The sequence below is a fragment of the Durotheca rogersii genome (genome assembly GCF_024521655.1).
Source record: "Durotheca rogersii strain YMJ 92031201 chromosome Unknown GGS23scaffold_3, whole genome shotgun sequence".
In the NCBI taxonomy this organism is placed as follows: Eukaryota; Fungi; Ascomycota; class Sordariomycetes; order Xylariales; family Xylariaceae; genus Durotheca; species Durotheca rogersii.
In genome coordinates this window covers 2,646,863-2,664,896 of record NW_026251234.1, presented here as the reverse complement: position 1 = coordinate 2,664,896, position 18,034 = coordinate 2,646,863, and the positions used below count along the sequence as shown (strand labels likewise).

Sequence of the window (18,034 nt, the reverse complement as noted above, 5' to 3'; positions counted from 1 at the left end):
ATTTTGGTTAATGCTTTTGGCCAAACGAATGCGTTGTGTGTCGGGCTTAGGCGCTTATATAGGTATGTACTTACTGGCGGCGGCGAACGTTCCAGGTCAGAAGTGGCAATCGGCAAAAATAAGCCAAGAGTCTACCAAGGTCGAGGCTGACCAATAATGCTGCGTTTTGATTGAGCCGCCATTACATAAGCGTATTGCCCTGGTCCAGTACATCATAAGCCACGTCTGAAGGTCAAGTCCCTAATCAGCCACAAGTCGAGCACATAAATGCGACAATAGGCGGGTTGAACGTACATATAATGAGGGACTGAGCAACTCTGCTAGGGACGGAGAGGAGAAGATAAGGAAGGTAAGTTATTATACGTAACTCTACGCACACCGGGAGAGCTTATTAATGATAGATATCTAGTCTAGTCGTAAAAGCAACCAGCCTACCGGCCTGCTCTGTAAGCTTCCTTGAGCTGTCTGCTCGGTTTCCTGCATTTCCCTATCCAGCGACGCCAACCCGAGCCCCCCCCTTCTTATTGATACCCAATGAGGCTGCTTCACGGCCACGTTCTATACCTCTGAGTAGACGCTCATTATCAAAATGCAATAATATATACCTATACACAGTTGTATGTGCAACCGCTACGCTGCCATTTCTTTCTTTTTTTTCTCTTGCCCCCTGTCGTTTTTTTTCCCCAGCCGCTCTAGACGATGCCGTACACTCTCTTCGCGACGAGAAAGCAGGCGAGTCCGAAGACGATGAGACCGAAGGCGATGGCAAAGAACCACGCGGGGTCGCCCTCGTACTCCTGCCCCGGGACCCAAACATTCATCCCCCAGAGGCCAGTGATGATATTCATAGGCAGGACGATAGTGCCTAGAACAGTGAGCTTACCTAAGACGTCGGCTGTCTGTTCCTGACGTTCGTTCATGCGAATGTTGATCTGCGCTATGTAGTTGGCGTGGCAACGTGCCAGGATCCTAGCCAGGAATTAGCTGTGGCTTCGCGAAATTAGTTAGGTGACGGCGATACTCACATCTCATAGTGACTTAGGTTGGCCGTCATGGTCACGATGTGGTCCTGGATGTCGCCGAGATACAACCCGATTTCTGACCTCGGGGCGATCTCCCAGTGTTCGTTGCAGCGCTTCGCGAACCCCTTGATCACGTCGGCCTTGTTTCCCAGCAGCCGGTATAGGCTCATGACCTTCTTCCTGCAGTCGCCGACGCGGCGCAGCATGTCTCCGTCGCACTCTGCGTTCCCTTCCGCCGACATACTCTTTTCGTTGTCTCCACGTTTCTTTTGCGGGCCTGGAAGCGTCGGGTCCGAAGATGAATGCAGCTGTAAAATTCTATCGTCAATGTCGTCTACCTCATCTTCGATCGTCTGAATCAGCGGCAAGTAAACATCGGTGATGTCGTCGATGATCGCGTAGCTGATCCAATCAGAGCTGAGAATCATGAAGTCTTTGAGTTGGCGTATTCTGCGGCGGACGTTGGCCGGGTGCGGCGTTTGACTGAAGTGGAACGAGATGACACCTTCGCGGAACACCACGACATACATGTTGACCGGTTCTAGGTGGTTTTCCGATTCCGCATCCTGATCGAACGACCTATAATTGACAAAATAGTAGTGTCTGAACAGCTCGACCTTCTCACGCTGCTCTTGAAGCATGATGTCTTCCGACGTCAGAGGATGAATGCCGAAGGCTTTTGCCAGCACCTTCATCTCTGCCTCCGTGGGGCTTAACACATCCAACCACCAGACCGGGCGCTCGCCATACCGTGGTTGCTTGCCACCCAAGGGTGGTGATTTCAAGCCGTGCAGAGGGGATCTAGAGCGCGCGGGGCTCGCGTCACCCGACATATCCTTAGACGAAGCCGCAGGCGTCGATTTTTGCTTAGAAGAAAAAAGGACGTCGGGGCGGGCCTCAGGTAATACGGTGTTCGGCATCGAAAATGGCTGTGCAGGCGGTTGCCGGGACGGTGCTTTCGAGGCCATGTTGCCGCCCTTAGCGCTGTTAGAAACCTGTATGAGGGGTTCATCCTCTCCATCTGATGAATCGTCAGACAGAAGTGGAGGGTCGGGGATAAAAAGTTCCCTAAAACTAGTGTCGGGCTGAGCGAGTTCGGATATGTTCTGACTGTGGATGGTGCTTTGAAACTCTTCGTTGAAATAGGTGAAGCGATATGGTGCGTCTTCCTCTGTTCGGTACCATCCCTTGTGGACAGGCCGCAACCTACCGTTGACTAGTTGCGGTTCCGTAATTTTCTTCATACGTCTCCCTTCGCTGCGGCCTTCCTTCTCAAGCCTGGACCACTCTTCGAGAGTCGCCAAGTCTGGCCATTTGTTGCGTCTTCGTCGCCGGGCCCGGTGATTTGGGTTGTCCCGGGCTTGATGAGCGTCCTCGTCGGCCAACTCCGACATGACATCGTGGGGGAAGCAGACATCTTCTTGGGCCTGTAACGCGATCGTGTGCCGTCTCTCGAAGGGCAACTGCTCGAGGAGCGGGTCTGGCCGTTCTTCGAGCAAGCTATTGGAGTGTGAAGGGCCCTCCACGAGCTCGTCCCGCATCATGATATCCCCGAAATTCATGTCAATCCGGTCGGAAGGTCCGAGAGGAGGTGTGCCGGGAATAGACGGCGGGTAGTTAACGTTGTATCCCCCAGACGGGGTCGGGTGACCTAGATGAGGCCGCTTGCTCGACCTGGTGGAACTAGGACGGCTGCTAGTGGATGTTTCGTTCGGTCGCCGTACGTCATTTAAGCCGTATCCACGCGTAGAATCGACCTCTACTCTAGACGAGCCCGACAACAGAGGCGCCGACTCGTCGTCATCTTCGGTGTCCCCACGGCCTTGCCCGCCGTGTGGTCTGCGTAACCGAGTCGTGGATTGCGGCAACTGGAGGGAAGTGGCGAGAGTCGAAGGCCGTCTCGGACGCAGGAATTGGCGGTCTCTACAAAGCAGTTAGCATCGTACTCCGTCAACGGCCCCGGGACGGGGTATCGATCGGTATCACACCTGTGGCCAAGCGGTACGTCGCTATCGATGCTTGTATGACTCTGGTTTTCCTCGTGCATATAGAAGCTAGGTCTGCTACTGGGGTGGCCAGGCGGGGGCAGGCCATCGCTCTGCATCTCCCTCGAAGGTGCAGCGAAGGACTTCCGTCTCGATCGCCTGTTTTTTCGGCCGCTACGGTGCTTCTTCTTGGAAGCTTGGTGGTTGGTAGTGGACGGCGGCACATCGGTAGGGGATGCCGAGGGATCGCCGGGGGAGGGATCGAGGACAGAAAAGGGATTGCTAGCCATAGCGACCGACGGTCATCGTCGTACGTGGATGTTTCAGGACGAGGCCGGTGGCTACGTGGTCGCCTCCGGGAAGACTTGGATATCGCTGTCCGGCCTTAGTTAGCATCGGTAAGTTGTTGTGGTGATGTCAGTGTCGATGCAACGCACCTGCCTTATGTAGGTATGTATGTATACATATGCACGTATGCGATGTGCGATGGAGTACGTGTGTTATCGCGGCCGAGGAGATATTACTTATATGCAGGGTTGCAAAAAAAAGTTTTTAAGTTAAGTTCGGGCCGATCTTAACTTAACTTGAACTTTTTTAAAAAAAAAACTTAAACTTAACTTAAAACTTAAAACTTAATTTAAAAACTTAAAAAAAACTTAAATTTTTATTATTTTTTTCTAAAAATTTCTTCTAATATTAATTATAATTTGAATTTTTATTATTATTTATATAAAATATTTACTTTATTTTAATTATATTTTTATATTTTTATATTTGATACGTAGATTAGGAGAGCTACGTAGGTACTGAGGTTGCTTCTTAGGAGTAACGGAAGGTAGGAAGAAGAAGGTAAATTAACTAACTATTTAAGAAGGAAGGAGATTAATAAAGGAGATACGAGTTACCTATATATAAACGATAAGGAGCTACGAGCTATGTTATATAAGCGAATTAAGAGCTATATTAGGTAAGCGAGTAACTCGAGAAGGAATAAGGAGCTATATATAAGTAGCTCTTTATATAATATACCCCCTAGCTAGGCTCGCGATAGCGAGCTTAGCTGAATAATGATAGTAACTTAACCGAAGGGCTCGCGATAATTAGCTTAGCTATCCTTTTAATTAAAGTCCTAGGTTAGCTCGAGCTTTACTCGCTTTATTAACTTTTAGAAGTAATATATTCGTCGCTTTAATTACTTACGCCTTTATTTAATACTCTTAATAGCTTAAAGTATCCTCTTAATTAATTATTATATTAGCTTTTCCTAATATCTTAATAAAAGAAATATATCGTAGCTTTTAATTAAATATATCTACCGTATTCGTTATACGTTTACGAGGGCTTCTATTACTTCGCTTTATATTATTATTATCGTACGCGAACCTTTTCGTAGCTTTACTAGGTTAATATCCGATAACGCTTCTTCCTATACTTAAGCTCCTATATTATAAGAGAAAAATCTCTTACTCTTTCGTAGTAGCTCTCTTTCTTTTCTCTTTTCTTTTATAGAGGCATATCTAAAGCTAATCCGATACGCTTCTTTTTAATTCCCTATCGCTCTCGGTTACGTATATAACCTATATATTATTTTATTTACGCGTATTTTATTTAAATAAGTTATCTTTTAATTACGGTACTTTTTTATTATCGCTTGTTATCGTAGCGAACTTATAGTAATATATTAACGTAAGCTATATATTAATATAATAAGCGAAAGAAGTAAGATAAGCTTACGCTTTAGTAATATTAATACGGATATAAGTAATTAGAAGCTAATAATTCGATAGAATATCTAACCGTTTTAACTCCTACGAGATTCTTATTAGTATCGATAGCGCGGCTAAGATACTAAGCGATAAAATAAATTAATTCCGTAACTATGCCTAAATATTCGTCGAAGAGCGAGCTTAAGATCCCGTTATACCTAACTAAGGTCCGGCCGAATACGTAAAGCTAGTTACTTAATCTACCGTAATAAAAGAAGCTATCGCTATCCTAGGTACTTTCGCGGCCGTTAAAACTACTTTAGTTATTACTTCTAACGCCGCCGAGGAACGACGTAATATATTCCTCGACGTTATTATCGATTACCTAAATAACTTTACTTACGATATCGTAATTAATATATATATTTCGGTAATTATTATAGGTAGCTCCCCTTTTAATACCGGTATTAATAATCTCTTTATATACCGCGATAAGGAAAAGTAATTTATTTACCGATATATAAGTCCGCTCTTATATTATAATTACTATAAGTTATAAGCCTTTAATTAATTATTTACTTTAGATTTCCGACCGAGGTTTAGTTATAGTATAGAATATTATAGAACTACGCTCCCTCGAGCGTCGTATAACCCGCCGTATCCCTTTACTTCTTAAAGCCTTTCCCGTTATACTAAAGCCTAAGGCCGTATTTCGTAAGCGGGCTCGTAAGGAAAGTAGCTTTAGAGGTAAGGCCCGTAAATAACGAGTCCGTTATATTAAACGAAAGTAAGTACGTAAAGATCTAAAACGAAAGGAGGTCCGTCGCGTTATTCGCAAGTACGAAACTATAAAGCTAAATAATAATGGTAATACTTCCGAGTTTATACCTCGGGACGTAGAAATTATAGATAACTTTATAAAAGGCGATTCCGAAAACGACTTAGAGGTAGTTATTTAAGCTACCTCGGGATCCTATTAAGCGCTTATTATTATAACCGAATAAGAATTAATAATCGTTTTTATTTCGAAAGCTTAAGCCGCCGCCGTATTAATAGCTCTTAAGGAAACTATCGGCGAGTACCGAGTACTTATTAAACCGTCGCTATATATACTAGGTATTCTTACGGGAGCTCGGGGCGGGAAGGATAATTCCCTTATTATTATTACCGCCGTCGCGCCGACGTTTATTCGCTTAACGAAAGCCGGCGGCTTTTTTTTTCTTCTAAGTTACGGATAGCTTAATAATCGCTCGTTTATCGTTAACGATACTATACCGAATCTAGGGAAGCGTTATCGCGCTAGCGCTACCGCCGTTTCTACTCTTATTCCTAGCTCGGTTTCTTTTTCTATATTCGCGCTTAAAAAGTAAGCTTTTAATAAAGGTAGCTTTTTTAAATTCGAAACGGTTTCTATCGTTACTTTTACTACTATCCGTTAGTTAACCGAGCTAAGTTTTATCCTTATTACTCGCGTTTCTCGAAAGCTTTTAATACGATTTAGTTCTTAAGGAGCTACCGAACTATCGCCTACGTTTAAAGGAATCGGTCGAGCTACCCGAGCTAATAGTAATATAGCCTCGCTATTTCCCGCTATTACCGAAAAGTACGGCCCGCGTAACGATATCCCTTATTATCGGTATATTAATAGCGCTATATAGCATCGTTCGACGGAAAAGTATTTCTAATCTTTAGCTTTTATTAATCGTTACTTACGTTATTCGCGTAGTTATTCTTACGTAGCTTTATAAGTATCCTTTAAAGCTATATAAGGTTTCGTCGAAAGTTAATTAATTATAATTACCCTCGCGTTATACGTCTTACTTAACGGCTTATCGCCGCTTAAATAACCGACCTTAACTTTAAGGTAGTAAGTTCCGAGCTTCTTTTATCGTAGATTATTTTTTTTAACTATATTACTTTAAACTATCGTTTTCTGCGAAGAAATAAAGGAATTACTTCGTTAATATTATCCCGAATAATAGCGTTAGCCTATATTACCGCTTATTATCGAATCGTTACGCGGATAAGCGACTACGGATACTCTCGCTTAAGACGATAGCTCTCTTATTAAACGTAGATAGGTTTTAACTCCGACCCGTCCCCCTCGTAACTCTCGTACTCGCGGTAGTCGCGTCCGTAGTAAGGTTAGCCGATAACGCGCTATCCGTACTCCTCGCCGGTTCGCTCGTTTCCGTTAGAATATATAAGTTAATATTAAGCGAAAAGCTACTTCCGCTTAGAGCTTTATTCCCGCTATTACTAACCCGGATATTATTAAATTAAGCTTCGAATAATTATATACGGTTTAATAATAATAAAACTAATAATACCTTAGCTCCGGCTAAGTTAAGTAATTTTAAAAATAAATATAACCTTAGACTAGGTACTAGAGCCGGTAGCTCTAAAGGTCGTTAGGTTTTCGGGAGCTTTAAGAGTATTATATTAGCTTTATTATATAAGTTAGCTCTTTCGTTAAAGGGAAAAGTCTTATTACGCGTAAATTCTTTTTAGATTAATATTCCTACGTTACTTTTTAAGTAAAGTATATTATTCTAAGTTAGTTCTTCTTATAATTAAACTAAAATCCTACGTTACTTTCGTATTATTTAAGAGCTTTAATATCGTTATCTCTCCTCTTATATTTTAAAGGTTAAGTAACGATTTAAAATACTCGAATAATTAACGAAGAAGAACTTTCGTTAGTTTATCCGTCGGTATTTACCTTATAAGTAAATAAAGTACCTTAAAGGAGCCCTTTTATCGCTTTTATCGGAGCTATAAATATTATATATCTATATAGCGGAGCCTTATATTAACTCTTTCCTTATCTTCTACGATTAATTTAATGGTTTATTAATTATCGCTATAAATTATCTATAGCTCTTTTAAATCTAAAGTAATATTCCTAAAGAAGCGTTTTAAAGCTATCGTTTCCTTAGCTATATACTCTAATCCTAAGAGCTTAGTTTCGGTTATCGACGTCGAGACTATAGCTTAGCGAGCTACCTTTCATACTATCGGGCCTTTAAAGAGCGATATAATATAGCCTTATAACGATTTTCTAGTTTCTAAATCGTTTACGAAAAAAGCGTCGCTAGCGATTAATAACGCTTATATATTATTACTCTTACCCTTATACCTAATGCTAAGGTAGCGCGTAATATAAAGGTATTTAATCGCTTAATTAACGGCTTTTATATACTAAGGTCCCGGATTAGTAAGGAAGTAAGATAGTTATAACGTAGCAAAAGCTACGTCCGGGCGGATTATAATTACGCTATAGAGTAACGATCCTACTTTTTCTTAATATTCCTTAATTTATTACTTCGACGCGACGCCTATGAATTTCATAAGCTCGATAATCGGTAATAATATTATAAGGAATTAGTTATTATCCGCTAAGTTAAAGCGACCTACGATCTTCTCGACGTAGGCGTCGTATACTAAGGTTATCGTCCGGTTTTCGCGATTACGTATTACCCGAATTCCTAAATACTAGCTTACTAGCCCTAGCTCTTTTATTATATAGATAGTTTTTAATCCTTTAATTACTTTCTAAGCTATAAAATCGTTATTCTTATCGTATTACGTAGCTAGCGAGAGCTAAGCTTAGGTTAATAGGTTATTCGTAAAAAGAGTAATAGAATAAGGGTAAGAAGGTATATATTAACTAATTAGAAAAGAAGGAAAGCTACTAAAGAGTATAAAGCGATCTATAGGTATATATAGTAATACTTAGCTAGCTTAAGTAAGTTAGGTAGTTCCTACTAGGGGTATATACCTACGTAACATATCCCCTAGTTAAGTTTACGATAATAAGGTTAACTATAGTCCTTTACTTACGATAATAACCTAAGGGGTTATTCCTTAGTTTCGCTATACCTCGTTAAGGCTAATCGATTACTAGGTACCTTATCTCGGGCTTCCCTATATTCCCTTATCCGTATATACTCCGGTTTATTACTAATGGTATTTTCTCTTAAGTTATATACTTTTCGTATCCTTTATTTAATATTCCATAGTTTATTATAAATAAAAATAATTACTCGTATAATTATTCGTATAATTACTCGCTTTCGATTAAGCGGTAATTAGTTATATAAGTAATATAATAGTAGTAGTAATAATAATAGCTCTAGTATTAATACTAGGATTTAATTTCCTTTATTACTATCGCGCGCGCTCGCGCGCGTTACTTATGTTAATTAATTCTACCGTTTCTCTTACGAAAGCGGTTAAGTATAAATATATCTAGGATTTCTCGCTCTCGAATTAAGCGTACCTCTCTTTCTTCCTTTCTTTCCTAGGTTATTTATTATAAGTATATATCCCTAATTATAATTAAATAATTCCATTAATTACGCGATCGTAAGCTAATATAATTAATAAAGCTTCGTTAATTTATTATCGTAAAGTAAGTCCGCTTTCTTTATAGTTTACGTAAAGCGTAGCTCGCGTATTATACGAGTCGTAATATACTTTTATTAAGCGACCGTAAAATAATAACCTAGCTTATTACGATAAGGGTTATTATTTACGATTAATATATTACTTTTAATATTAAAATATCTTAAGATAATAAAGCGACCGTTAATTATTTTATATTAATAAGTAAGAGGTTATTTAAAATAATCCGTTTATTATTTATTCGTTATTTATCGGTAGTAATATAGTACCGTAATTAACGATCTTTTAATATATTTAATACTTAAAAGCTTCGTAAGATAATATTAGCGCTTTAAGGTACCGTAGCCTCGCTAAAATAAAAGGTACTCGGCCTTTCCGCCGCGAGTTCTTAGCTTACTTCCCGTATTCGTACGGGAAATAACGTTAGAGCTTCGGCCGGTAGCCTTATTCGCCGCGGAAGGATACCCTTTACTCCCGGGTCCGAGGCCTTAGTTATCGCTTAGCCCCTTAAGGACCTCTTTATCGACGAAAGCGACGTCGATATAATCGTATCTAACGTCTTAATATAACGTACCTAGGCCTTAATTACTCGCGCTCCTTAGGGTACCGTATCCTAAGTTATTAAGGTTTCTACCGACGAATCCTTTAAGGAAGAGTTCTTTAAGGAAGACTTTCCCTCCTTATACGAGGAAGTAATCGAAAAAGGCGACCGCTTAGTTATATTAATTACTCGTAAGGTTTCTTTACGTAAAACCTAAGCCTAAATTTACGTATATTAAATTACGTCCTTTAGTAATATCGCCGTTACTCGTATAATTTAAGTAACCGTTATTATTATTACTCCGACTCGTAATAATATCGTAATACGAAAACGAGGATAGGAACGAGGCCGTAGCGTTTCCTCGGCTCCCGGAACTACTACCGCTTCCGTTACTTCCTTTAGCCCGGCCGTTCCGGCGGTTCCGTTTAATACCCCCGTCGTACCGGCCGCTTTAGCTTTTATTACCGTTACCTTAGGAATTACTTCGGTTATCCGTAATCGAAAGTACGGAATTCGCCGTATAATTCCTTACCTAAGCTACGTACGTAATACGGTTTAAAATAAGTTTATTAGAAAATACTTCGATTCTTTCTAAAGTACCGGTCGTTATTACCGTTATTTATCCGGTTATATTTACGTACCTTTATAGGTTCTCTTACTTCCGTACGTCGAGGTTTAAAGTTAATATTATATAAGGCCGACGCTTTAATTCTATTAGCTATTTACTTTATCGTCGCCCGTATCGAATTTTCGGTTAATATATAAGCTTTATTTTACGTTAATTAATATTCGTTAACGTTAATTATAAGCCTTTAAGCTCGCTATAATAATAAAGAAGCTTCTTACGCTTTATTAAAACGAAAAGTAAATACCCGCGGTATCCGAAACCGTAAAATTACGACGAAGCGTAATTAATTCCGGTTAATTTACCTAGCTAAGCGTAAGCCCTTCCGCTACCGGCCTATCGATTACCGTAGCCGTATCCGCCCTTAGCTTTATACCTATTAGCCTTTTTATTATTTTAGCTAATATAAATAACGTCTTCGCCGGCCTATCGACCGTAATACCTAACGTAGCCTCGCCCGTTATCGTTCCCGAGTAAGAGTTAAATATAGAAATAAAAGACGTTAAAGGAAGGAAAGGAGGAAATAAAACTTCCGAGAACGAAAAGTAATTTTCTAAGGAAGTAATATCTAAGATCGTTCGCGCTTACGCGCTTATTTCTTTTAAATAATACTTATACGAAGTACTATATCGATAAGCCGACCGCTTATATAAAGAAATTATCGAATATTAAAACGAATCCGCCGGTACTCGTACTTTTCGTTAGTCCGGCTTTACTTATTATTTCCGTAGTTAAGTTCTTTATCTTAAAGTAGCCTTTCTATACTAGGATCTAAGAATAATACGAGTTTAATATTTAACGATAAGAAGAGCTATTTCTATATAACGGTAGTACTTTATATTTATATATTAATTAATTAAGGGAAGAATTTATATACCGTTAATATTTACGGCGACTTTTTAAGTATTATTATAACTATTTTTCCGCGAGCGTCCTATAGGTTAAGTAATACTTTAAAGTACTCGAACGATTAACGTAATAAAGCTTTCGTAAGTCCGTTTACTAGTATTTAATTAATAAGGAGGTAAATTACTTTAAAGGTACCCTTTTAATACTCCTAGCGTAGCTATATATTTTATATATCTATATAACGTAACCTAGTATTAATCCTTTTTTTTTCCCTTATTATTAGTCTTATCGTTTATTAATTATCGCTATATATCTTCTAAGGTTCTCCTAGCTTTAGGGTAATATCCCTAAAGAAATATTTAAGAGCTATCGTTTCTTTAGTTATATATTCTAGTACGAATAATTTAGCTTTAATCGTCGATATCGATACTATATTTTAGCGAGCGGTTCTCCATATAATCGGACCTTTAAATAAGGATATTACGTATCCTTAAAACGACTTTCTTAACTTAGAATCGTTTATAAACGAAGCGTTACTATTAATTAAGAGTACCTAAGCGCTATTACTCTTACTTTTATACCTTATATTAAGGAAGCGAGTAATATATAGGTATTTAATCGTTTAATTAACCGCTTTAAAGTACTAAGGTTCTAAATTAATTAGGAAATAAGATAGTTAAAACGTTACGAAAGTAACGTTTAGGCGTATTATAATTACGCTATAAAGTAATAACCCTACTTTCTCCTAGTATTCCTTAACTTATTATTTCGAAGTAACGCTTATATACTTTACTAACTCGGTAATTAATAGTAGTATTATCGGAAATTAATTATTATCCGTTAGTTTAAAGCGTTTAATAATCTTTTCGATATAAACGTCGTATATTAAAGTTATAGTTCGTACTTTACGATTACGTATTACCTTAATCCCTAAATACTACTTTACCGGTTTAAGCTTTTTCGTTTTATAGGTATCCTTTAACCCTTAAGCTACTTTTTATACTATCGCTTCTAAGCTTTTATAGTTTATAACTAATATATCGTTTACGTATATTAATACGAAGACTTCTCGTTCTTCTATATAGAATAAGTACGGCTCCTCTAGAGAGCTTTAAAGTCTTAAGCGGTTAAGGGTACTTTCGATCTCCTTAAACTAAAGTAGGGATAAATCTCTAAACCCGTATACTACTCTTATAGCGAAGGCGTATTTTCCCTCTTCCTTAAACCCGTTTAATAACTCTATAGGTATAAGGTCGCTTTCCGGTTTTACCGCGTTAAGGAACGCGTTTTTAATGTCATACTAATTAACTTCGAGGTCGAATTAAGCTACGATAGCTATCATTATACGGAACGATTTTATTACTAACGTAATTACGTAAGTACTCTCGAATAACTCTTTAGGCTATAAATCTCCTCGCGTTATTAAGCGCGACTTATAAGTAATAAGGAAATTATCTTCGTCGAATTTATAATCGAAGACCTATATTAATAAAATTAGCTTTATTCTTATTCGTTCGCGATTAATAATACGCTATATTTTAATACGTAAGAAAGCCTTAATCTTAGATCTAGCGTTTTCTTTAAATCGCTTTCCTAATAAATACTTATTTAGGTCCTTTTATATCTTTAGCGGTTTAAGTAGATCGTCGCGGTAAATTCTTATCTTATTAAGCGATACGCTTAATCGCTCGGCCTTCGTTTAATTAACGGCTACTACGAAAACTAAGTATAACGTAATATACTTATCGTAACTTTTTACTTATTATCCTTTTAATTAATTAAGCTAAAAGGTTATTACGAAGTCGAGTTAGCGATCTCTTAGGAGGTTATTCCTAGCCGTTAGGTTATCCGATATTACGTAAACTCTAATACTTAAGCTACTTATTACTTTATTCCTTTCCGGGCTTTTTTCTTTTTTCCTTTTACTATAATAAATAATAGAAGGATAGACCTTTTTCTTACGTTACTTACGTTAAGTAATTTACGGGAATAGGCTATATTACTTCTCTTCTTCGGAGGAAATACGCGTTTCTTTAGTTAATTACTTTAAAGGCTATTTCCGAATATCTATTCCGTCGGCGAAATATATTCGCCGCTCCGGACTTTCGGTACTTTTATTAGTAGCCGTACCTAACTTTAGTTACTTTATACTCCTTATCGAAGTACTCCTACTTCCCGTAGCTTCTACGGGTACGATTAAAGTAAGTTTTAAACTCGGGAGCCCGTAAGATATATCCGCTTTTTCGTTTAATTTCTCCTAGGTTTCCGCTTCGAATTACTCTTATATCTCCTACTCGATTAATTCGAATAATTTTATTACCTCTTACGGTTATTCGTCTTTAGATTTAGCCGTTTCGTATTTTAAATTATCGGAATCTATTTCTAGTTTTTCTTCTTCTAAAGGCTGCCCTACCCCCGAGCTAGGACCGGCGGATTAAGTCGTATTTAGATCCTAGTTACCCGAAGTAGGCTCGTTACTCCCGAGGGAAGTTAATTTATTACTTAGCTTTCGATTAAATAATACGAGCGAATCCTATAGGTCTAATACTTCGATAATTAATTAAGTAACGTTATTACTTATACGTATCGAGAGATCTATTTAATTAATTTCTTTTCGTTCGAGTTACTAAGCTTTTAGTTTATTTATCTAACTATAAAACGTTTCTTCGTTAAAGACTATATCCTTAGTTAGGATTACTTTACTTAGCCTAGGAACCTAAATTCGGTATAAGTTATTAATATAATATCCTATTAAATACCTAATATAAGCTCGTAGGTTTACCTTAAATCCTCTCCTATTAAGATCCTAGGTACGTTTTCCTATTAAGGAATACGCGCGATACCTATATATATAAATACCGTTCTAGTCCGGTCGTAAGTCGCTCGTTAGCTTTTTTATTACCTCTAAAGTATATTATTTAAAGTATTACTTAAACTAAGTATCTAAGAATTCGTAAGGTATACGAAGATTATAAGCTTAGCTAGGGTTAATATTAATTAAATATGCCGCGGCTTTAACGGTTTCCGGCTATAGTTTCTTTAATAGCCTTACTTTAATCTTTATCTTAATCGACTTAACGATAATAATCTATCTAGTTCTCTTACCCCTACCGGTTAACTCCTTAGTATTAGCCGGTAGGAGTTCGAGATCGATGCCCTTTTTTATTACTTAGATCTTATATCCGGATATACCTTTAATATTTATTATTGAACGCTCGTTATCGTAGCGTATCTTATAGATTAAAAGTCGGAATTACTTCCGAACCTATCTTTCGAAGAGTCGAAGAATTCTTATTACTAATAAACCTTACTTACTCTCTAGGGTCTTAACCTATAATATTCCGTTAAATTTATTCCTAATTACGATAAGCTACTTAGACCCGTCGTAACCTTCCGGGTAGTTAAATAAATCCTAATATACCTTCTAAAAAGAACATAACGAGCGATATATTAATAAACGGCGCGAAATTACTCTCTTATTTATCGCTTAATTATAATACTCGTACTTAATTATAGGTATACCGTTAATCTTAACGTTCCGGGCGTTTTTAACGAAGGCTTTAAGCGCTTTAAGACTAAGATACCTTACTCGCTAGTATTAGAATATCTCGAAGTCTTCTCTTAGTTTAGTAGTATCTCTCGATTTTCTCTACCGGACGTTTCTCTCCGGGAAATAAAGTACTACTACGATCGACGCTACGTTACGTAGAATACTCGGTAGTATTATAAATAGTATTACGGGTAAGACTTACGAATAAAAAGAGAACTACTTAAATTCGAAAAAGACTAGGTTAAAGCGTCGCTTTAATTTTCTTACTATAATACTTTTCTCGAGGGTTTCATTCCTTAAAGTATAATCTAAACCGTAAAACTAAATACCTATACTACGAAGTTTCGCCTTAGAGATAATATTAACGTAAAAATCTTTAATAAATACGACGTCCTTAAGCTTTAAATTAAAGGTAGGCTTATCGGATTAATCTAAAATATATTTCTCGATAATCCTACGACCCGTGCTAGCAATAGGAAAGCTCGTAGTATTAGCTTCGACCGTTTATCCGTCTCTAACGAAAACGAATAACCCCTTTACTAGAAGATTATAATTATTAATAAGGTAGATTATTCTATAGTTATCGAAGACGGTACTTTCCGATAATAGGTATCGGATTAAGTTTATAATAAAGTAAATCCTAATCTAAGTAAATAAGTATATAATATATAGGTCGATTATTATTACGTTAATATTAACTAACTAAGTAATAGCGTTATTTCCTCCCCCGTTCCCGGAGCGATTATTAAGTACATTATTTACGGGAACGTCTTATCCCTAGCGGTTAATTTAATTTCGGAGCTTAACGTATTTAAGTAAGTCGTATTTAGCCTTAATTTTTCGTATAATATTAGCCGGGATCGGCTTTAGGTTACGTATAGTTTAATTAGTAACGGACTTCTATAGGATTCTATAAGAACGAGCTACCTATAAGTATGGTTTACCTCTAGACTTATAAGGATATTCGTAGCTCGTTAGTTTTCCTTAGCCGCTATTATTAGTTAATTTCGCTTTTAAAGTCGGTCCTTAATAAGTTATTACGAAAATTCTATAACCTAATTTACCTTTTTATTTATTTTCGGTAGCGAAAGCGCTAAATACGATGCTTAATTACTTAAGGATCTTTAGTTATTCGCCGAGTTTATTAGCTTTAATAAAAGCGATTAATATCCGTATAGCTTAATCGACTACGATCTTAGCCTTAACTACTTCGAGGAAATCCTTTACTCCTATAACGCCTTTAATTTCGTTAATATAATAAGCGCGAGCGCGAAGGAAGGCGTATTACTATATAGCGTAGAACTACTCGGAATTATAAGTACCTACCTTTACTTTCTAGAGTACCTTACGATATTTTCGTCTAACGAACGTCTTAATAACGGCTTCGGTAGGAGTAATTTACTTACGGAGGATCTTTACGAGGTTTTAAATAATCGGGTTAAGGTCTAGGAACTATATCTCTATATTAGCTACCTTAAGAAAACCTACCGAAATAAATACGAGAATCTAGCTATAAAGGACCTTATATTACTTATTAATAGCTATAACCTAAGCCTCGATCGTTATTTATTAGGAAACGAGCTTATTATACGCTACCGTTTATTACTCTCGAGTTCGTACTTTAGGCCTTAATAGCTAATCTCCTCGGTCTTCGGTTAAGATCGACGCCTACTCGTAAACGGCTTTCTTATAGTTTTCTTTAAGGAATTCGTTCTCTTAAGTAATATATTCCTTAAAAATACCTACTACGACTCGAGTAGCGTTAAACTTAGCTCTATTTAAATTAACGTCTTTCTAAATACCGAATTAAATAACTATCGACTTAAGCGTTAGGAATTAACGTAGCTACTTATCGTAAGCTCGTAAGTAAACGTTAATAGGAATCTTATCCAAGGAGAATTCGGAAGTATTAATCGTTATAACGAAATAAATAAGCGACTATCTAAAGCTAGATACGAGAGTAAAGTACCGGTTTAGAAATAAGAAAGGAATATAATCGTAAGATCTAAGAAATAGATAAATATATTACTTACTTACGCTAGAATAACCTAAGTAATAATAGCTTCTTAGAAGTACCCCGGGCTTATAATTATTACGTAGCTAGCGAGAACTAAGCTTAGGTTAATAGGTTATTCGTAAAGAAAGTAATAAAATAAGGGTAAGAAGGTATATATTAACTAACTAGAAAAGAAGAAAAGCTACTAGAGAGTATGGAGCGATCTATAGGTACATATAGTAGTGCTTAGCTAGCTTAGGTAAGCTAGGTGGTTCCCATTAGGGGTGCATGCCTACGTGACATATCGTATATAAGTAATAGGTCGTCGACGTATATTAGTACGAATACTTTCCTTATTAATATATAAAATATATATAGCTTTTCCGGAAAGCTTTAAAGTCCTAGACGGGTAAGGGTACTCTCGAGTTCCCTGAACCAAAGTAGAGGTAAGTCTCGGAATCCGTATATTACTCTTATAACGAACGCGTACTTCCCTTCTTATTTAAACCCGTTTAATAGCTTAATTAGTATTAGGTCGTCTTTCGGTCGAGCTACGTTAAGAAAAGCGTTCTTAATATCGAATTAATCTACCTTAAGATTAAAATAAGCCGCGATTATTATTATTATTCGGAAAGATTTTATTACGAGTATTATTATATACGTTAATTCGAGTAACCCCTTTAGAAGGAGATCTCCTCGCGTAATTAAGCGCGATTTATATTTATCGAAATAATTATCTTTATCGAATTTATAATCGAAAACTTATTTTAACGGTATTAATTTAATCTAAGCTTAGTCGCGATTAATAACTTTCTAAACCTTAGCGCTTAGGAAAGTATTTATCTCCGACCTAGCGTTTTCCTTAAAACGATTCCCTAAGGAGTAGTTATTAAGCTTTTTTTACGTTTTTAAAAGCTTAATTAGTTTATCGCGATAGATTATTATCTTACCGGGCGCTACGCCTAGTCGCTTGGCTTATACTTATTTAAAGGTAGTTATAATAATTAAATATAGCGTAATAAAAGATTAGTCGTCTTACGTTTCGTTAAGCTAATTAGGTAAGAATATAAAAGTAAATTCGTATTAATTACGGTCGCTCGATAGGTTAATTAACCTATTTAAAGCTATGCCCGATATAAAAGCGCCGGTACTAGCCTATCCTTTATTTAAGCCCTCTCCTTCGGGACTTTTTCCTCGCTTCCTCCGGCTATAGCGCGTAACTAAGGGATATACTTTACGGTTATATTTCCTCCGTTCTTTTCTAAATAATAAGGATAAACTTATTAGCTCGCTAAGCTCGGATTAAGCAGATTACTTTCGATTCCGAGGGATACTAAGCTCTTTATTAATCGT

General features: G+C 37.3%; 1 protein-coding gene across 1 annotated transcript; it reads right to left on the bottom strand.

Moving 5' to 3' along the window:
- Positions 1-326: 326 nt before the first annotated feature.
- GGS23DRAFT_553390 (cora-domain-containing protein) lies at positions 327-3,419 on the bottom strand. The gene is made up of 3 exons (XM_051515469.1): positions 3,011-3,419; positions 1,026-2,945; positions 327-969 (listed from the first exon to the last, which is right to left on the bottom strand). Exons 1-3 carry the CDS (start codon positions 3,295-3,297, stop codon positions 693-695), a joined length of 2,484 nt encoding a protein of 827 aa, XP_051375778.1. The 5' UTR covers positions 3,298-3,419; the 3' UTR covers positions 327-692.
- Positions 3,420-18,034: the final 14,615 nt, after the last annotated feature.